Genomic DNA, 18,367 nt, shown 5'->3' with positions numbered 1-18,367 from the left:
GGGCCAAAACCGGCGCCCTCTTTCACAAAATCCGATCGACAGTGGTACCAAAATTCGACGAATCGATGGACCGCCGCCGTCTCCCAACTGCCGGCCGTCGGTAGCCATCAGGAAGCAAGAAGAAAATACCGATCAAGATGAGATTCGACGACCCATCCTCCTCCCCCCTTTTTTTTTTATTTGTTTGGTTAACTGGGCCGCCGACGAGCCATGTCTGATGCCGCTGGCTACCTAGATGTTGCCGTTAGAGTCACCGCCACGTCCTCGAACTACGGCCTGCAGTCACTATGCAAAGAAGGAGGCACGGCATGGAGGAGCTGGCGATCTCTTTCTCCCCTTTTTTTTTTTTTGTCTAATATGTAGAAGGGGACGATTGGGCTCGGTAGGGATCAAGCGATGCCATTCGCCGCTGGCGGCGTCATGCTGGATGGCCGTGGGGGATGGGGTGCGAGGGACCGGCGGTGTGGATGGATGAAGGCGGTGATGGAGATGACTGCGGAGGACGCAGGGTGCGGATTCGCGAGAGACCAGGGGACGATGTAAGGGGTGGCGCAAATGGCCAGGGGGTCGGGGGCGATGCTAGAGACGTGACTATCGGGGGCGAACGATCAAGGGGGGTCGGGTTGAAGCAGCAGGGGGTTGGAGGGGTTGTGGCGTACAGGGAAAGGAGAAAGAAAGAAAAAAAAATAAAAATAATAAAAATAAAAATATAATATAATATAATATAATATAATATATATTATATAATATAATATATAATATATATTATATATTATAATATATAATATTTTTTTATTTTTTTATTTCGAAAAAATAAAAATTTTATGCATGGAATAAGATTTTTAATAAATTTAATTTAAAGATATTTTTGAAATTTGATGTTACACTACCAGTAATTTGATTATCATACCAAACATATCGATCAAAATTTTCAGTAATTTTATTGCAACATTATTTGCATGTATCAAATACAGTAATATTGATTACTGACAATCTATCTAGATTGCAGGTAATCCAGATTACTACTGTCTGGTAATGTACTAGATATAATTTTAGAGTTAAGAAGTTGGTTAAGAGATAATTCATTCGTTTCTCGACTAAGTTATCCTTTCATCTACATGAATTGGACCATACACACAGAAAGTGTTTAGGTTTTACAGATACTATTGATTATCTCTATTAAGTGTTAACCTAAATTTTTTAAATCAATCAACTATTTCACAAAAAGAGGTGATCGGGCTGCTTCCGGTCTACTCTTTGTGAGCCGCACGTTGACGGCCCCCTCTTAGTTTCCAATTTTTTCAAAAAATCAATTTTGATTTAACACATACATCAAATTCAACATCAGCCACGTCACCCAATCCCGATATTTAAGTAGAATTCGCACGTGTCATGGACTAGAAGTGTTATCTCTCTCATTTTTTTAAAAAAATAAAAAATTTGTCGCTTCATCTTTTATTAGCAAGTGTTGCTCCTTGTCATCCCGTGTGTGATGGGCGTTCAAATAGGAATGAAAACCGTAAAAATATTGCTATGCTTGGTCACACGACTCAAACTCGAATCTTATCCGAAATACCTTTTTGGTGCCTTATATAGTATAACGTATTGTGCATCTAGGATGAATCCAACCTAAGTAAATTATTACTTGATGGTCCACGCAATCACATCTAAGTTCCTTTTTCAACGTTTCAACTAAAAGGCAAGAATGCAAATGGACCAAGGTCTGAAATGGTGCACACACACAAAAATTCCATCAAACTAATTACAGCTTTCTCATCACTAAACTGGAAAGCCCAGCAGCCCAACCCACCGTTTTGAGCACCATATCCAATGGCCGGAACACCCATCACCTCCGCCTTGGTCAACTGAAATCTATTAGCTTCTGACCTACATGGGCGCGCCTACGACCTAACTCGTTCCCATTCCCTCAGCTACCAACCCAACCGACTAATTTTGAAAACCCCACCCATCAGACGGCCAGGATCATCCAACCCAAAGTAACTCCCGTTGCCTGCTGCTGGCAAAACAGGGGAGTCCCCACCACGCCGAAATGTACCGTCCGTTAACCTCTTAACAGCAACCAGTCGGCATGTCCCCCACCGTCTCGTTTCACAGAAACGAATCATCGCCACGTGTCATAGGTAGACCGGCGCTTCACAATAGCACGCATAAATTCCCCCAATTCCCATCTCACTTGGCGGGCCAGCTGGAACAGGACGACGTTCGGTGCTACAGTTGGGCCCCGTAAGTTTGCTGGTCTGGGTTTGGGGATGGCCATTCGACGTCGAAGGGATCTCCACGCGACGTATTTACTGAAAAAATATCAAATAGTGGAAATTCCATATATTTCTTTATTTTATTTAGAATTAAAATTAAAATTCTCTTCTCTTCTTCGTCCGTCTCCCATTCCCTTCTCTTTCTGCAATCCGCAAACGGCCACTCGCATCTATATATACCAACTCGTGTCTTTTTCGGAGCCCGGTAGTCCTTCTCTCCCTCCCCTCTTTCCCATTTAGGTATTCTCGTCGGCCGCTCTCTATCAATTGGGTTGCGTTGTTGATGGCCGCGACGAGCCAAGCGAGCCTGCTCCTTGCGAAGCAGCTGAAAGGTGAGGATATGATCCTTTCTTGTCGATGCTGATGGTTTCTAGGGTTTTCTTTGGGGGGATTGTTTTGTTGGCGTGCATCTAGTGGATGAAATGTTTTGTTCTTCTTATTGTTGGATCAGATCTTACCAAGAATCCTGTGGACGGGTTCTCGGCTGGCTTGGTTGATGATACCAATGTTTTTGAGTGGAACGTGACTATCATCGGTCCCCCTGATACGCTCTAGTGAGTCGTGGCTTCCCACCTCGTGTAATCATGGTTTTATCTCTTCTTTTTGTTGTTTATCTCTTTTGGTTCTTGTTATTGTGAATTCTTTTGGTAGAAAGTTGAATCTTTTTGTTGTTTGGGCTGGTTGATTGTTTGGACTGCGTGAAAATTGGGATTTTTATGGACTCTGTCAGGCTGGGGCTGATTTGTGTTGTAAAGTTAGGTTTTTAATTCAATTGCTTGGGGCTTTGCATGACTTGAACATGAAAAGATAGGATCTTTGATTGTAATGCCTCAAAAGAAACTTTATTTTCTTGTTATCTTATACCTCCTGCAAAACTCTTTGTTTTGGTCCTACAAGACTTTTATTATTAATTTTCTGGTAATTATTTGATTTTTTGATGCGGAAATGAGTCTGTCAGAGAATTTTCTAATATGAGTTTTGCAGTGCAATTCATAGTTTCACAAATAAACTCATGATTGTTGAAGTCCTGGCTAGGGATGGGAACCCATAGCAAAGCGGGATCTTTTAAGCTAAGCCCAAATTGATAGGTCAGGGCTTTTGATTACGCTGTGGGAGGAGAGTGGGAACTGTAAACCATCTGGTAAATTTTGTTTGACCAGTTGTACCTGCAGAACTTGCTTTGCTTATAATTTCAGGTTCCCTGGTTATTAGGTGGATGTTTGTATGTCCATACAGTGTGTTAGCTTATGTTTGGAAGCGATTTCAAGACACTCTCCATCTTGATGGTGGCAATGGATAAGGAACCAATAGTCAAGTGAGATCATGATGCCCACCCCACTTTTGATAGGCTACTGCCTGTATAACTTTTTGTGCTGTGGCCCGTGTATTGGAGTTTGTAAATGGTTTCTTGAATTCAAAACCTTTGCAAGAAATTCCTCTCTTGCATCTTATATTCCATGTTATTTGATGATGATTTGTTAGCGAACCTGTAGGAATCAGAGAAGAAGATCACTGTAAATGTTGGAGAGAATATCAAACTGTTATATAGTGGCTTAAATGTTGTCATTTTTGATGATCCATAGGCAGTTCTTAGACTTCAATAAATTCAACTCACCTTTTCCCCGCTTTTTGTATTTGCTAATCCTTGTTGGTATCTAATCTGGCAGTGACGGTGGCTATTTTAATGCAATTATGAGCTTTCCTGCCAACTATCCCAATAGCCCTCCAACAGTCAGATTTACATCAGAGATGTGGCATCCAAATGGTTAGTTTCTAAAGTGTGTTTTAAATCATCCCATTTACCTTACCATGTGAAACAACATATAAGAATGTCTTGTTTCGTATTGGAACTTCAGTTTATCCTGATGGCCGTGTTTGCATATCAATTCTTCATCCACCTGGGGAGGACCCAAATGGATATGAGCTTGCAAGTGAGCGTTGGACACCTGTGCATACGGTATGGCTTTTCACACGTTATAATGCTGTATTCTCTTTTGTTTATATGGATTTTTCTTTTCTTAATTGACTTCCTATTAAGCGTGTTCTAATTATCTCAGAAATGGCACAAATAGGATCCCATATTTATACTCATTTTTGATATCGAACAAATAGCCAATCCAAATGTCATATAAATTCTAAAAATTCTGTTAATTGTAATAGCTCTGAGCATCATTGTTCTCACATGATCCGATCATCTTCAAGCTCAAAAAATTGAATCCTGCATTAGAGATTGAATTTAGTTATATAAGGATTGTTTCAGTGGGTCAGCAATTCCCTGTGTTATACTTTACAAAGATTTTCTCTTTATTTGGTACAACAATGAAGGATTATGTTCTAACATTCATCTTTTGGGTGATAGGATACATATTTAATGGAACTTTTCTGGTCATTTCAAATGAATGGAATCATTTGCTTTATAGAGAGGTTCAGATTATTTTAGCATAACTTTTGACATTGGAACCTCATAGATTGTTAGCTAGTAGAAGAAACTTGAGGCCTGCTGGAACTTACGGATATAGACCTGAGCAATTTTAAATTTTGAAACAATGAAAGTTATTCAAGAAGTGTGGCATATTAAAAATATTTTAAGGCTCCATAAATTTAACCATCGACAGTTTTGATGACTCAAAGCTTTTTCTTACTTTGTAATTATAAATTCTTGATTTTATTTCTAATACTTGTCCCAATTTATAACAATACTATTTAACAGATGCAAGTTGATCGATTTGTATTGATTAATGATAAGTTATATGTAGTTGTTTGGTCAATTCTATGCAGAACTGTTGTTGTTAATCCCTGCATGTTATAAGCGTTGTTTTCTTTGATGTGTTTGACCAGATTTGACCCAAAAATAACCAGATAGATCAGTAAAATAATTCTTGAGCCAATTCAACTTGACCTGAAGGCAAGTGGACCACTCTTAGATTTGTATCTTTCTGTGGCAATTCAAAAATATGGATGAAGCTTAGATTGTGCTGAAACTACATCCGGCTTGACCTGCTTGCAGCCCTTCAAGTGAAAGAGGGATTAAACTTCAGTAGAGAAAGTTAATTGATATCTAGGGGACCATAACTTTTGTAGTTTTAGGAAAATAATCCTATGATAAAATAAATTGAGGAGTTATTCTAAATGTGTGGGTTCAATATTCCCTGTAGGATTGTAGGATTCATTTTCATTATTTTATCGACAATGGTTTGCCTATAATGCTTTTTTGACTGCGAAGAGATCTACGTTCTGCAGTATTGTGTGTCTATTTATTTAGGTTTGTAATCATCTGAAGGTGTAAAATCTTCATATTTATTTCAATATTTAACTTTATATGTGTTTTTCTTGGAGCATGTCACTACATCAGAATAATGGGATACATGAAATATGCAGGTTGAGAGCATAGTACTGAGCATTATCTCTATGCTTTCTAGTCCTAATGATGAATCTCCAGCCAACATTGAAGCTGCTGTAAGTGAAAATTTTGTATTTTTAGACACTGCTTTTCTAATTCTTATTATTCTTGATTTCTCTTTATCAATTGTCATGCATTTATCCATTTATGAAAATATATCTCTAGGTTGCAGCCCATTGAAGGCTACAAGAAACAGTTGACATAAGAAAATTCTGTATTATACTGTTTTCAATTTGTTATGTTTTAGATATATATATTTTATGTGTTCATTTTAAGATCTCATGTATTTACTGATGGTCTTCACTATGCTGTGAAGTTTGACTTCTTGGATATAATCTAGACTTCAGTTAATGAGAGAGTTTGAATAAATATCATTGGAAAATGTGAAAATGGCACTAATATCATTGATTGGTTTTGCTTATTCATATACAATTATCCAATGTAAATCTTTGTTTGAGATGGATTTGTGAATATACTAGCTAATCATATATATATATATAAAGTGATACTTACCGGAGGAGCCTTGGGGTGTTGCTAGTGCCTCCAAGCATTGTGGTGTTGCCAACTCAGATTGCTGACGTGTGTGCTGACGGTGCAGTTGGTATTGACTGTGCGTGCTGCTCCACTTCTCCTGACATGCTGCATGGCGTCCTCGTTGACGTGTGCAATTGGTTCATTGTGCAGGTAGTCGGTGTGCGTTCTCCCATCGTGATGTTCGATAAGTGTCAAATCTGTGGATGGGAAAAGAAGAGAGTAGAGGGGAGAGCATGTGGAGGAGGTACCTTATCTCTTTATTAGGAGAAAAAAAATCGGACAGAAGAAAAGAGAGGAGAGGGGAGTAAATCTTTGAAAAAACATCCGGATATTTCTGAGAGAAGAATTGTTGCCTTACCTGTTTATTAGGAGGGAGAGAGTTATATAATTTGAACGAAGAAGAGATGACTGTTCGAAGAGAGGATTCAAAGATGAACACGGATCTGTGGATGGGAAGAGAAGAGAGGAGAGGGGAGAGCACGTGGAGGAGTTGCCTTATCTTTTTATTAGGAGAAAGAAAATAGGACAGAAGAACAGAGAGGAGAGGGGAGAGCAGGTGGAGGAGTTGCCTTACCTTTATTTTTGAAAAAAACGTCCGAACATGTCTGAGAGAAGGATTGTTGCCTTACCTGTTTATTAGGAGAGAGAGAGTTGCATAATTTGAATGAAAAAGAGATGATTGTTCGAAAAGAGGATTCAGAGATGAACAATGGAGTTGTCAAATCTAAATCATTTTTCATTTTCATTTCATACCCATTGTTCTATATTTGTATGTATTATCAGGAGGTTGAAGTGTTTGGACAAAGTAGCGAAGGAAGAGAGACTGAGAAGGCTAGCTGAAGAAAAAAGGAAGAATGGTTGGAGATCAAAGGAGAAAAGGCAAAGAGTTCTATTGAGGTCATTTGGGAAGAGTATTCAGATAAATTTTTTTCCTCATTATCTTAGATTTTTTTCTCTCATCAGATTAGATTAACTGTTATGACACATCGTAAAGCACTAGGACTTTCTTTAGATAAGAACATCATTTGAGGGATATTGGGACGGTTGCTGGTGTTGATGCAGTAGCCGTCCAGTCTCAATTAAATGAGGGCCTGAGGATTGTTTGGATTATCCAAACAACTTTCAGTACAGATTAAAAAAAAAAAATTTAGAAAGGATAGGGTTGCTACTGTGGATGTAGTAGCCGTCCGCTATCAATGAAATTAATCTCTCAGGGTTGCTTGGATTGGCCAAACAACCTTCTGTAGAGAAAAAAAAGATTTGGTAATTAGGAGATGAAAGAAGAAAGAACAGAGAAAAAGAAGAAGAAGAATGCAGAGAAATGCCATTGGTTGAGGGATCGGGAAGAAAGGAAAAAAGAAAACAGAGAAAGAAAGAAAGTGAATGGAAGACAAAAGAATAGAGGGGGAAAAATCGGTAACGGGTTAACAGGTTTCAATTGTCAGTTAACAGGTTGGCGGGTTTCGGTTATCAGATCGGATTTATAGGGTTGGAGGCTGAATTTGACCTGGATTGAACATGGGTTAGGTTTGAAATTGGTTTGGGTTACCTTTGAAATGGATTTGGGTTAGGTCAGATCGGCATCTAGATTAGGGTTATAGGGCTTGGATTTGGGTTAGTAGGTTTGAATTGGGTTTGGGTTAGGCCAAATCAGCATCTAGATTTGGGTTACAGGGTTGGGCTCGGATTAGACCAGATAATTAGGAACAAGGTTAATTAGATCGCATAATCAGCTTTAAGTCAGATTAGGGTTACAGGAGTTTGGCTTAGGGTTGTGATGAAGAATCTAGGGAGCAGGGAGATAGAAAAAAAGTTCAGTGGCCGAACAAAAAATAGGAAGAAGAAACAGTGGGAAGGTATGAGAAACGGGAAATATTCTAGAAACAGTGAAAACAGCAAGAAGAAACAATGAGAACAGCAAGAGAGAGGAAGAGTTCTCGCTCGATTTAAAAAAATAATAATAAATAAAATAAAAAAAAAGGAGCATGAGGGGAAGAATCGAGAAAAAAAAATTGTGAGTGATACATTCAAGAAAAAAAAGTATGACAAAAAACACTTATCCATGCCGGAACAGAGTGGAAAATCTGAACCTCGCATGAACGGTGCTTGAAAATGGCAACAATATTCCAAATCTTTCTGCTTTATGGCTAGATCTCCCACCGACAGCCACATCTTCCGTCTTTTTTAGCAGAGGAGCGAAAGCTGGTGATGGAGAGCCGACGGCGGTGGGGGGAGGGTCGGTGGCAGAGGAGATCTAGCGAGAGCCGGTCACGAAGAGGATCGAGGGATGGTGATGGAGGAGATGTAGGAAAGGGACCAACCACTTTCAGAAGAGCAGACAGAGAAGGGGAGAGCCGGTGATGGAGAAGGGAAAAGGTGTCGGCAGCGGCTCCGTATGGTGAAGGAGAAAAAAATTAGGGTTAAAAGAGTTTTGAGGAGGCGGTAATGAGCCAAGCCGTTTAAGGAGAGGAGATGGGCACGGGGGAAGGTCCACGATGGAGAAGAGATCTATGCCGGCGGCAGGATGGAAGAAGGAAGAGGGTGGGGAGGTCCGTACCGTGAAGGATAAAAAAATTAGGGTTAGCATGTATATAGAGGAAAATGGAGAGCAGTTTTGAGGAGGTGGCGGCAAGGGGCCGAGCCATTTAAGGAGAGTTTAGTTTAGTTGTATGTGATTTCAATTTTTCTAATTGAGAACTCAAAGGTTGTTTGTTCATTAACATTTATAGTCTACCAACAATACATATTAACTTCCATTTAATAGATGCATGATGCTTCCTCCTTATATATAAGATATGAAATTGTTCTTTCTTATTCACTATTATTTCTTTTTGCACTGTTGTTGCAGATGTCTGTGTTTCCTTAATTCCATATTAATTTGTTGTTTCATATTATTTTTCTATCAGTATAAGCACATCAATATTTTTAACTGTCAAATATTACATATTATAATCCTACAAACAACAACATCTAAATAATTAAAAATAGGACAACAACATCTGCAAAATTATTTTCGTACATTTGGCCCCATGCAACGCACGGGTCTTCGACTAGTTAAATATGAAGAGTGAAAGGCTAGAAGTCTAGTGCAGTAAAAGTTGTCCCCAAGCAGTTAATTTAAGTGTTTGTAGTAATTTGTGGCTTGAAGTGCTTAACTTGATAAATAGAAAAACAATATTATATTTGTGATTTGCATCTCCTTTTATGTTAGAGCCAGTGCACTTAGAACAATTGTGTAAACTTTTGTTGAAGATTTGACCAAATTAATGTTGCCTAAGCTTGACCAGTTGTCAATGATTCACTCTCACAATGATTATCAATGGTTTCTATTTCTTTATATATTTATTACATGTGGATATTAATATCCTTCTTTAAATTTAAAAAAAAAACAATATACATATCAGACTCCATGGGATATATTCAGTTGAAATGTAATACAAGCATTGCATCTGTTCAGATAAACCCTGTCCGAATCATAAGAATTGTTGCGATCCTCTCATGGACTTGGTTTTATTCTCCAATTAGGTTACAAATGGTTCCAACAACAACAGACCTTAGTCCTAATTGGCTATGATTAGAAGTGATTTGAGTCTTGAGATGTCTCAAAGAACTGTAAGCCATAAGCTAAACCAATTCAATGCAACGGTTGGACTTATTCCATGCTCTAATTTGAAACATGTGACCAATTCAAGATTAGCTGGGTTCTACACCTTTATACAAGGGATTAATCTGTTTCCAGGTCCAAGTATAGAATCTATAAGGACAAGTCAAGATCAGACTTGACTAGATTGTACTTCGAGGATCCCTTTCTCTTGAATTTTTCCTTCTTGCTAACTAGTGTTTGCTTTTATAACATGTGGTTATGAAACATCACATATCCTAAAAGTTTCTGTTCTCATGCACACACATGCACATTGCATATCATGGAAGTACTTCATTGAACACACTCCAAGACAGACTCTGATTGCTTGTGTTACAAGGCTGATCAAGGGAGCAACGGGATTTGACATCAAGCTTGGATTTAAATTAATTTAGAAGGCTGATACAAGTTGGTAAAATAGATTTTGAAGATATGATCAAATATGGCTTATATTATCAAATCTAACAGATTTGGACAGATCAAATCCTGGCAGATTATAAAATCTTGAAAATATGATCAAATATGGCTGATATCATTAAATCTAGGCAGACTTGGAAGGATGGCTGATATAATCAAATCCTGATAGATTACAAGGATGATTCTTTTCCCTTATTTATAAAAATCTCTTACCCTTTTGGTAAGAAACAAATGTACATGCATTCATGGGTAGGTTCAAAGGATCTTGTTAATATAAATAGGGGTGCTTGGTTACTAGAAAAGCAATTTAGAGTTACAATTTCTTATTTTTTATATTAAATACCAGCAATAGCATAATATTTCTTTTTATCTCGTTGTTTCTGAAGGCACTTTTTTTCCTCGAAGTGGAGAAGCCGTCGTTAGGAGTGGAACGTCCTAACAAATTGGTTCAATTACGGGGATACTAACTCCCGCGAGTTTCATCGATGAATGCATCAGCCGAACCTTTATGGCAATTAAGGATTCAATAGAGGTAACTTGTCATGGTGATCAACTCTTGGAGCAGCTGTTGCTCGAGGAGATGTTTCGAATTTTTATGGTGAGTTAAACCAATCAGGCGAAAGCGATACAAATCTTGACAGAGTCCATGCACCATACTAAAGAGACTTTGCAAGAAAATTTTTAGTCATTAGAAGAGGAGAGTCCATCAACACACTCCGATGCTCCCGTACAAGACAATAATATCGGATTTCTTTATTCCTCTCACTCTAATCCGAAATGGGATAAGTAGAGTCCAACGAGTTGAGAATACCATACTCCCTCTGGTGTCTATCTAAGGAAGGGAGGTGAACTCCTCACAAGTCCTCGTCCCCCATATGGAGAGGGGAACTGCTATGGTGATATCCTAAATAACCGATCATCCTAACTTGGCTATTGAGGTCGTTGGAGAGATCCACTTACATCATCATACTATCGGACAACAAGCAGCTCGTTAGTCTACAACCGACCGTCTTCAAAGAGGCCCAAATCATACCTTTAGGGTCAATCGATATCCAGATCAACATCAATCGATATTGCATCCGTCCTGCAATTATATTTCTATGCTGTCCATGATGTTTGGGGCTTATGCGGCCCCTTATATTACACCTTGGGCTTGATTGTTTTTTCTATGGGGGTGGCTAATCGGATATAGATCCTAAACAGGAAGGGGTTGATTTCAAGATTTACCTTCGATGCATACCACCAACATTTCGGACCACCACAGACATGATAGGATTTCACCTGAAGAGTTGCAACACCACAGACCTCCTGATAGGATTGGCGAGAAACTCTACACCTGCCTCCTACCACGATGTTTCGATTGTGATTGGGTCGAGTCTCGGGTAACGACAAAGGATGGAGAGGAGGAAGATGGCAGCGTCAAGAGAGATGTCGAGGAGTGCAAGGTGGACAATAGCAACGAACCATCCGAGGACTTAAACCCCCTCATCAGCAATTACAGCTACAATGAGGCCGAGGAGAAAAGCCAAATGTTTCAAGAGGTTTTGAGAATTAAGGAGATTCTTGCCACCAAGCATGATCAGTCGGATAGTGTCTTGGTTGACTCATTGAGGGGGCTGCAGCTGAGGGAGCTTTTTGTAGAGACCTTGAAGGCAACTAAAATTGGAAAGGTTATTAAAGGTCTGCAGAAACACAATTCAAAGCAAATTCGCCATCTTGTGTGCATCCTCATTGATGGTGGGAAAGTTTTGGTTGATGAGTGAGTCAGTGCGACAGCTGCCATTACAGATAATTCTCCAGCCTTTATCAATCCTTCTATCACGAATGAGGAAGGACTCCCATCGCCTCCATTGAATAAGCGATCTTTATTGGCGACGTAGACTACTTGCATCCAACTATTTAAGTTCCTTAATAGAATGGATGATGACGGAAATTTAAGAAATAATGGAGAGTTTGACAAGAATTGAGAAAATAAAAAAAGGCATCTTGTGAACCATGAACCAGTGGGGAAGCAACAACCTCCACACTAGCCCGTTGTTACTGAAGATAGGATGTAGATGAGGAAACAAAAACTAGTGGTAAGGCAAACAAAGCCGCATGAAGTCTCGGCTCTCCAAGATAAGCCTCAAGGCATTCTGAGGAAGAAAGCAAGTTTGTCAATGCTGGCTTTGGGTCTGAGAGACCAAGAAGGCTGCCTTCTGAGTAGAAAGTTGATGTTAAGATGAAAGCTAAATAACAAGACCTTTTTGCTATACAGAAGAAACCCCTAATGATTCTACATGATAAGTCAAAATATTCTGAAGAGGCATTGGTCCAAGCCAAGTTAGAGGCAGCGAAGAGAAAACTTCATGAGGGTTACTAGCAAGCTAAAAATGCAAAGAAACAGAGAATGATATAAATGATAGAACTGCATGATATACCAAAGCAGAGTCATCACCATAGGTAACCTAACATAAAACCTCGAAACAACTTCAAGAGCTGGGGCGTTATTAGTTGTGTTGAAGTTGGGGCATTATTAGTTGTGTCAGTTGGCACTTTTGATTCCCTCACATTGCATCTTGGGGACAAGATGAAACTAAAGGAGGGGGGACTATTACAAGGCTGACCAAGGGAGTAAAAGGATTTGACATCAGACTTGGATTTAAATTAATTTAGAAGGCTGGTACAAGTTGGTAAAATAGATTTTGAAGATATGATCAAATATAGTTGATTCATCAAATCTAGATGGATTTGGATGGATTAAATCCTGGCAGATTACAAAATCTTGAAGATATGATCAAATATGGATGATATCATCAAAACTAGACAGATTTGGAAGGATGACTGATATTATCAAATCCTAGCAAATTATAAAGATGTTTCTTTTCTCTTATTTATAAAAATCTCTTATTCTTTTAGCAAAAAAAGAATATAGATGCATTCATGGGTAGGTTCAAAGGATCTCTCTAATATAAATAGGGGTGCCTAGTCATTAGAAAAACAATCTGAAGTTGTAATTTCTTATTTTTTATATTAAATACTAGTAATAGTATAATTTTTTCTTCTATCTTGTTGTTCTTGGAGGCACTTTTCTTCTTCGAAGTAGAGAAACCATCATTAGAAGTGGAACATCCTAACAAATTGGTTCCATTGTGGAGATACTAACTCCGATGATCTTCATCGATGATTGCATCAATTGAATCTTTTATGATGATTGAGGACTCAATACAGATAACTTGTCATGATGATCAATCCTTGGAGCATCCGTCGCTTGAGGAGATGTTTCGAATTTTTATAGCGAGCCAAACCAACTTGGTGAAAGTGATACAAATCCTAATGGAGTCCATGCATCATACCGAAAAAACTCTTCGCAAGAAAAGATTTCCAATCGTAGAGGAGGGGAGTGTCCATCAACACACTCCGGTGCTCCTGTACAAGACAATGATGCTGGATTTCCTAAGTCCTCTCGTCTCAATCCGAAACGGGACAAGTAGGGTCCTATGAGTTGAGAATACCATATCTCCTCCAATGTTTGTTAGAGGGGAGGTGAACTCCTCATAAGTGCTTGGCCTCCATATGAGGGGAATCACTACGGTGGTACTCCAAATAATCGACCATCCTAACGTGGTCGTTAAGGTCGTTGGAGAGATCCACTCACATCATCATGCTATTGGACAACAAGCAGCTCGCTAGTCTACAACCGATCGCCTTCAAAGAGATCCAAATCACATCTTTGGGGTTAATCGATATCCAGATCAGCACCAATCAGTATTGAATCAACTCTGCAACTATGTTTCTGTACTGCCTATGATGTTTGGGACTTATACCATTTCTTATATTATACCTTTGGGTTCGATTGTTTTTTCTATGGGGGTGGCTAGTCGGATAAAGCTATTGAACAGGAAGGGGCTGATTTCATCTAAGATTTATCTCTGACGCATATCACCAACATTTCGGACCACCACAAATCTCCTAATAGGATTCCATCTGAAAAGTTACAGCACCATAGACCTCCTGATAGGATTGGCAAGAAACTCCACACTTGCCTCCTACCGTGGCCTTTCGAGTGTGATCGGGTCGAGTCTCGGATAACGATGGAGGATGAAGAGGATGGAGATGGCAGCGTCAAGAGATGTCGAGTGCAAGGTGGATAGCAGCAATGAACCATCTGAGGACTTGAAACAGTCGAGCCCAAAGGTGTAGTATAAGGAGTGGTATAAGTCTCAAACGTCATGAACAGCATAGAAACATAGTTGTAGGGCTGATGCAGTGCTGCTTGATGCTAATCTGGATATTGATTGACCTCAAAGGTGTGATTTGGACCTCCTTGAAGGCGGTCGACTGTAGACTAGCGAGCTGCTTGCTGTTCGATAGTATAATGATGTGAGTGGATCTCTCCAACGACCTCAATAGCCAAGTTAGGGTGGTCGGTTATTTAGGGTACCACCATAGCGGTTTCCTCCCCATATGAGGCTAAGCACTTGTGAGGAGTTCACCTCCCCTCCTTCAGTAAATACCGGAGGGGTATGGTATTTTCAACTCATTGGACCCTACTTGTTCCATTTTGGATTCGGACGAGAGGACTAAGGGAATCCGATGCCATTGTCTTGTACAGGAGCACTGGAGTGCATTAATGGATGCTCTCCTCTTCTCTAGCTGAAAATTTTTTCTTGTAAAGAGTCTCTTCGGTACGATGCATGGACTCTATCAGGGTTTGTATCGCTTTCGTCAAGTTGGTTTGGCTCACCATAAAAATTCGAAACATCTCCTCAAGCGACGGTTGCTTCGAGGGTTGATCACCATGATAAGTTGCCTCCGTTGAGTCCTTGGTTGCCATAAAAGATTTGATTGATGCATTCGTTAGTGAAGATTGTCGGAGTTAGTATCTCGACAATGGAACTAATTAATTAGGATGTTCCATTTTTAGCGATGACTTCTCTGCATCGAGGGAGAGAAGTGCTCCAAGAACAATGAGATAGAAAGAAAAATTATGCCATTGTTGGTATTTAATACAGAAAGTAATAAATTACAACTCCAGATTGCTTTTCTAATGACCGGACACCTCTATTTATATTAGCAAGATCTTTTGAACCTACCTATGAATGCATCTACATTCGTTTCTTGCTAAAAGGTTAAGAGATTTTTACAAATAAGGAAAAAGAATCATCTTTATAATTTATCAGGATTTGATTATATTAGCCATCCTTTTAAGTCTGTCTAGATTTGATGATATCAGCAATATTTGATCATATATTCAAGATTTTGTAATCTGTCAGGATTTGATCCTTCCAAATCTGTCCAGGTTTGATGATGTCAGCCATATTTGATCATATCTTCAAGATCTATTTTACCAACTTGTACCAATCTTCTAAATTGGTTTAAATCCAAACCTGATGTCAAATCCCTTTGCTTTCTTGGTTAGCCTTGTAACATTACGTTGCTTAAAACTCGATTCTGAGCTAGCCAGGTATGTTATTTTAGGTTGGTGGATCCTGGAGCTGCTGAACCTATATGCTCTATGGTTCAGACATTTGGCTCATGAGAGGAAATTTAATTTTGAATTCTAATCATTTCATATTGCTGCAGCATTCATGATGCCAATATACTTGAAATTTGATTTGTTTGACCATTTGCTAGTATTCGCTGCTGCTACCAGAAACTGGGTTGTGCGAGTGAGACCAGCCAGTTGATGTCCAACATGTTCTATATACACTTTGCAATCCACAAAGCCAATGGACATTTACAGAAGAGGGCAGTTGCTGAAGATTTGAGATAATGTCTCAACAAAAAAGTACCTAGCTGAGTTAAATTATCTTAGTTTATGTGTGAGGTATCACTTGTTCAGCTTAAGTTTCGATTTCCTTATAGTTCAAGTAAATAACATGTCCTCATTCAAATCATTTTCTTTTTTCAAGTGTTATTTCCCAAGGACAGTAAAGCCTTTTCTTTCTACTGGAGAACAGAACCTGTCAGATATTGTCTGTACTGTTGAATGCTTAGGTGTCTCTTTTGTTCTTAACAGATATCTTTCCTTAATGCCCTTTTGAGTATTGGAGAACCCTTCTGATGCTTCTACTTATCGGTTGTCATGCTAGAGTCATAGGACAGTCCAAATTTGATGGCCAGAAAACTTTTGGTGGGAATTTACTGTAAATCAAGTAGAACTAAATGATATCTTGGAGCAATAGAGGCTGAATGATGATCAAGGAGAACAAAATCTCAAGCGAAGTCAATGTACAGAAGCCTTGTTTTTGGTGCTGGAAGGCTACTGCTTCATAGGTACCTTGGATCTTTTGAAGGGCAATTTCAAGAGGAAGGCTTGAGAAAGCAGAAAACTGTCATGAACCTGTGCATTGTGATGATTTTGGATGTCGGTTTAAGGACTGGTATTTTGAAACTTAATTTTTAAGTTTCTTGTATCAATATGCTACTTTAGACATTTTTTCTTTTGGTCATTTTTGGTTGTTCAGAAGCAGTATCTTAGTTTTGCTTATATGTATTTTTTCCTAATATCTGTTCCAGTTGTCTGGTGGAACAACATAGCTACGCATGCCCATCCATTTGCCTAGCTGGTCCATGTCTGACTGCTCAAGCGACATGTACAGGCCTGACTGGCCCTCGAACCTGTCTTTAATCCCTTTTGCCTAGAAACTGATCGGAAATTATATATCAGCTTGTGCCAAGTAACAATTTTCTAGGTCTAGTTTTTATTTACACAGAGAAGATCATAAATTATTAAATTGTTCAATTAATTTTTATTTTGTTTATGATGTTTTTAGCTAAATTTATAAATTGTTGGTTAGAATATGATGCTTCATGATCTATTATCATTGAGCGCCAAAAAGGAAGTGACCTAGTCACTTACTGTTGTAGTAACTTGAATGTCAAATGATACCCTGGAATTTTTCTTCATATTTCTGGTGTAGTGACACATTACACCTTCCAAGTAAAATTAATTTTAGAATGATGCTGCTGTGCTTTCTAAATAAAGTTTTGGTCAGTGTTTACAAGGGAATTCAGGTTCATTTGTCCTTCGTGTATGGTATAGAAGTAATATATGAGTCATGTGGATTTTGACTAGAGCATTGAGCAAAATGTATCAGAATATTGTTCTGTATGTCAGGAGTCTTGCCTCTGAAGAGCTGGTAAATCTAACAGTTGGTGTGGATATTCCTCCCATACTTGAACATTTGTTAAATTTGAGTTACATGTTAACTGCAGGTTTCCTCGTTGATTTTATTATTGGAGTTTGATATTTGTTGCTTGTTCGGAATTTGATGCCATGTTCCACCATATTTTAAGTTTCTGATTTGCTTATTCTCCTTTCATACATCAGTGTCATAATTTTTCAGTTAGGCAAGTCCAATCTGGAGTTGCCACTGAATTTTGTCATGGAATTTGATCGGATGTGAATTTACTTAAATTGCAATGCAGAAGGAATGGAGGGACAGGAGGGATGAATTTAAGAAGAAAGTTAGCCGCATTGTCAGACGATCCCAAGAAATGCTGTAAGAGCTTGAAAGAGTGGAGCTTTGTCAGAGATAAAAGGTCTGCCTAGCTTCATGCTGGTCTCTGTGGAAGTCTTATGGTATGGGAGAGAGGCTGCATATCCCGTGGTAGTCTCTTACAGCTCTTGTAGATTTTCCATTGTCTTCCAGTGGTGGTCTCGTTTTTGTTTCTCAACAAACTGAGGCTGTCTGTCGTTTGGATGTTTGGTTATCTAATATGGGTTTGGTGAGTTTTAAGTGTCTTGGTCTGTTGAATGATTCTAGGGGACACATCTCACTACGTTAACCCTCTTATTTTCTATAAATTATGACCGTTGCAGTTTAGTGAAGTTGGGCCGCCTTCTTCTTCATCTCACTCCCTCTCTATCTCTCCCTTTCTTTTTTTTTTCGAAGTTTCTTTGTGGCATTTTAAATGCATATATTGATTTTATATATATATATATATATATATATATATATATATATATATATATATATATATATATATATATATATATATATATTTGAGACATTAGTGTGTCTTGTGTGGTTTGAACTGTTTTACTTGTAACAGTAAGATACTATTCAGATACTTATCATGGCTAAACCTAAGTGGCTGTTGTCTGCGGCTTCC

General features: G+C 38.7%; 1 protein-coding gene and 1 pseudogene across 2 annotated transcripts; both read left to right on the top strand.

Moving 5' to 3' along the window:
• The first annotated feature begins 2,377 nt into the window (after nt 1–2,377).
• LOC105033836 (ubiquitin-conjugating enzyme E2 7) lies at nt 2,378–18,083 on the top strand. Of its 2 annotated transcripts, none has more exons than XM_010908775.3 (6): nt 2,378–2,608; nt 2,728–2,830; nt 3,944–4,041; nt 4,133–4,233; nt 5,655–5,732; nt 17,681–18,083. In XM_010908775.3, exons 1-6 carry the CDS (start codon nt 2,560–2,562, stop codon nt 17,756–17,758), a joined length of 507 nt encoding a protein of 168 aa, XP_010907077.1. In that variant the 5' UTR covers nt 2,378–2,559; the 3' UTR covers nt 17,759–18,083. The 2 variants fall into 2 exon arrangements, with proteins under 2 accessions (XP_010907077.1, XP_073100524.1); XM_073244423.1 differs by lacking the exon at nt 17,681–18,083 and adding an exon at nt 15,884–16,036.
• Nucleotides 5,758–15,877, top strand: LOC109505007 (probable mediator of RNA polymerase II transcription subunit 26b; annotated as a pseudogene).
• Nucleotides 18,084–18,367: the final 284 nt, after the last annotated feature.

This window comes from Elaeis guineensis, chromosome 10 (assembly GCF_000442705.2).
Source record: "Elaeis guineensis isolate ETL-2024a chromosome 10, EG11, whole genome shotgun sequence".
Lineage (NCBI taxonomy): Eukaryota > Viridiplantae > Streptophyta > Magnoliopsida > Arecales > Arecaceae > Elaeis > Elaeis guineensis.
The sequence above is the reverse complement of the archived record's forward strand: the minus strand, read 5'-3'. Positions and strand labels throughout refer to the sequence as shown.

What these genes read in the sequence shown, in the direction of transcription:
- LOC105033836 (XM_010908775.3), top strand. Translation starts at nt 2,560, where the DNA reads ATGGCCGCGACGAGCCAAGCGAGCCTGCTCCTTGCGAAGCAGCTGAAA. An exon ending in CCTTGCGAAGCAGCTGAAAG is followed by an intron (nt 2,609 to 2,727) that starts GTGAGGATATGA and finishes TTGTTGGATCAG; the next exon opens with ATCTTACCAAGAATCCTGTG. An exon ending in GTTGGACACCTGTGCATACG is followed by an intron (nt 4,234 to 5,654) that starts GTATGGCTTTTC and finishes TGAAATATGCAG; the next exon opens with GTTGAGAGCATAGTACTGAG.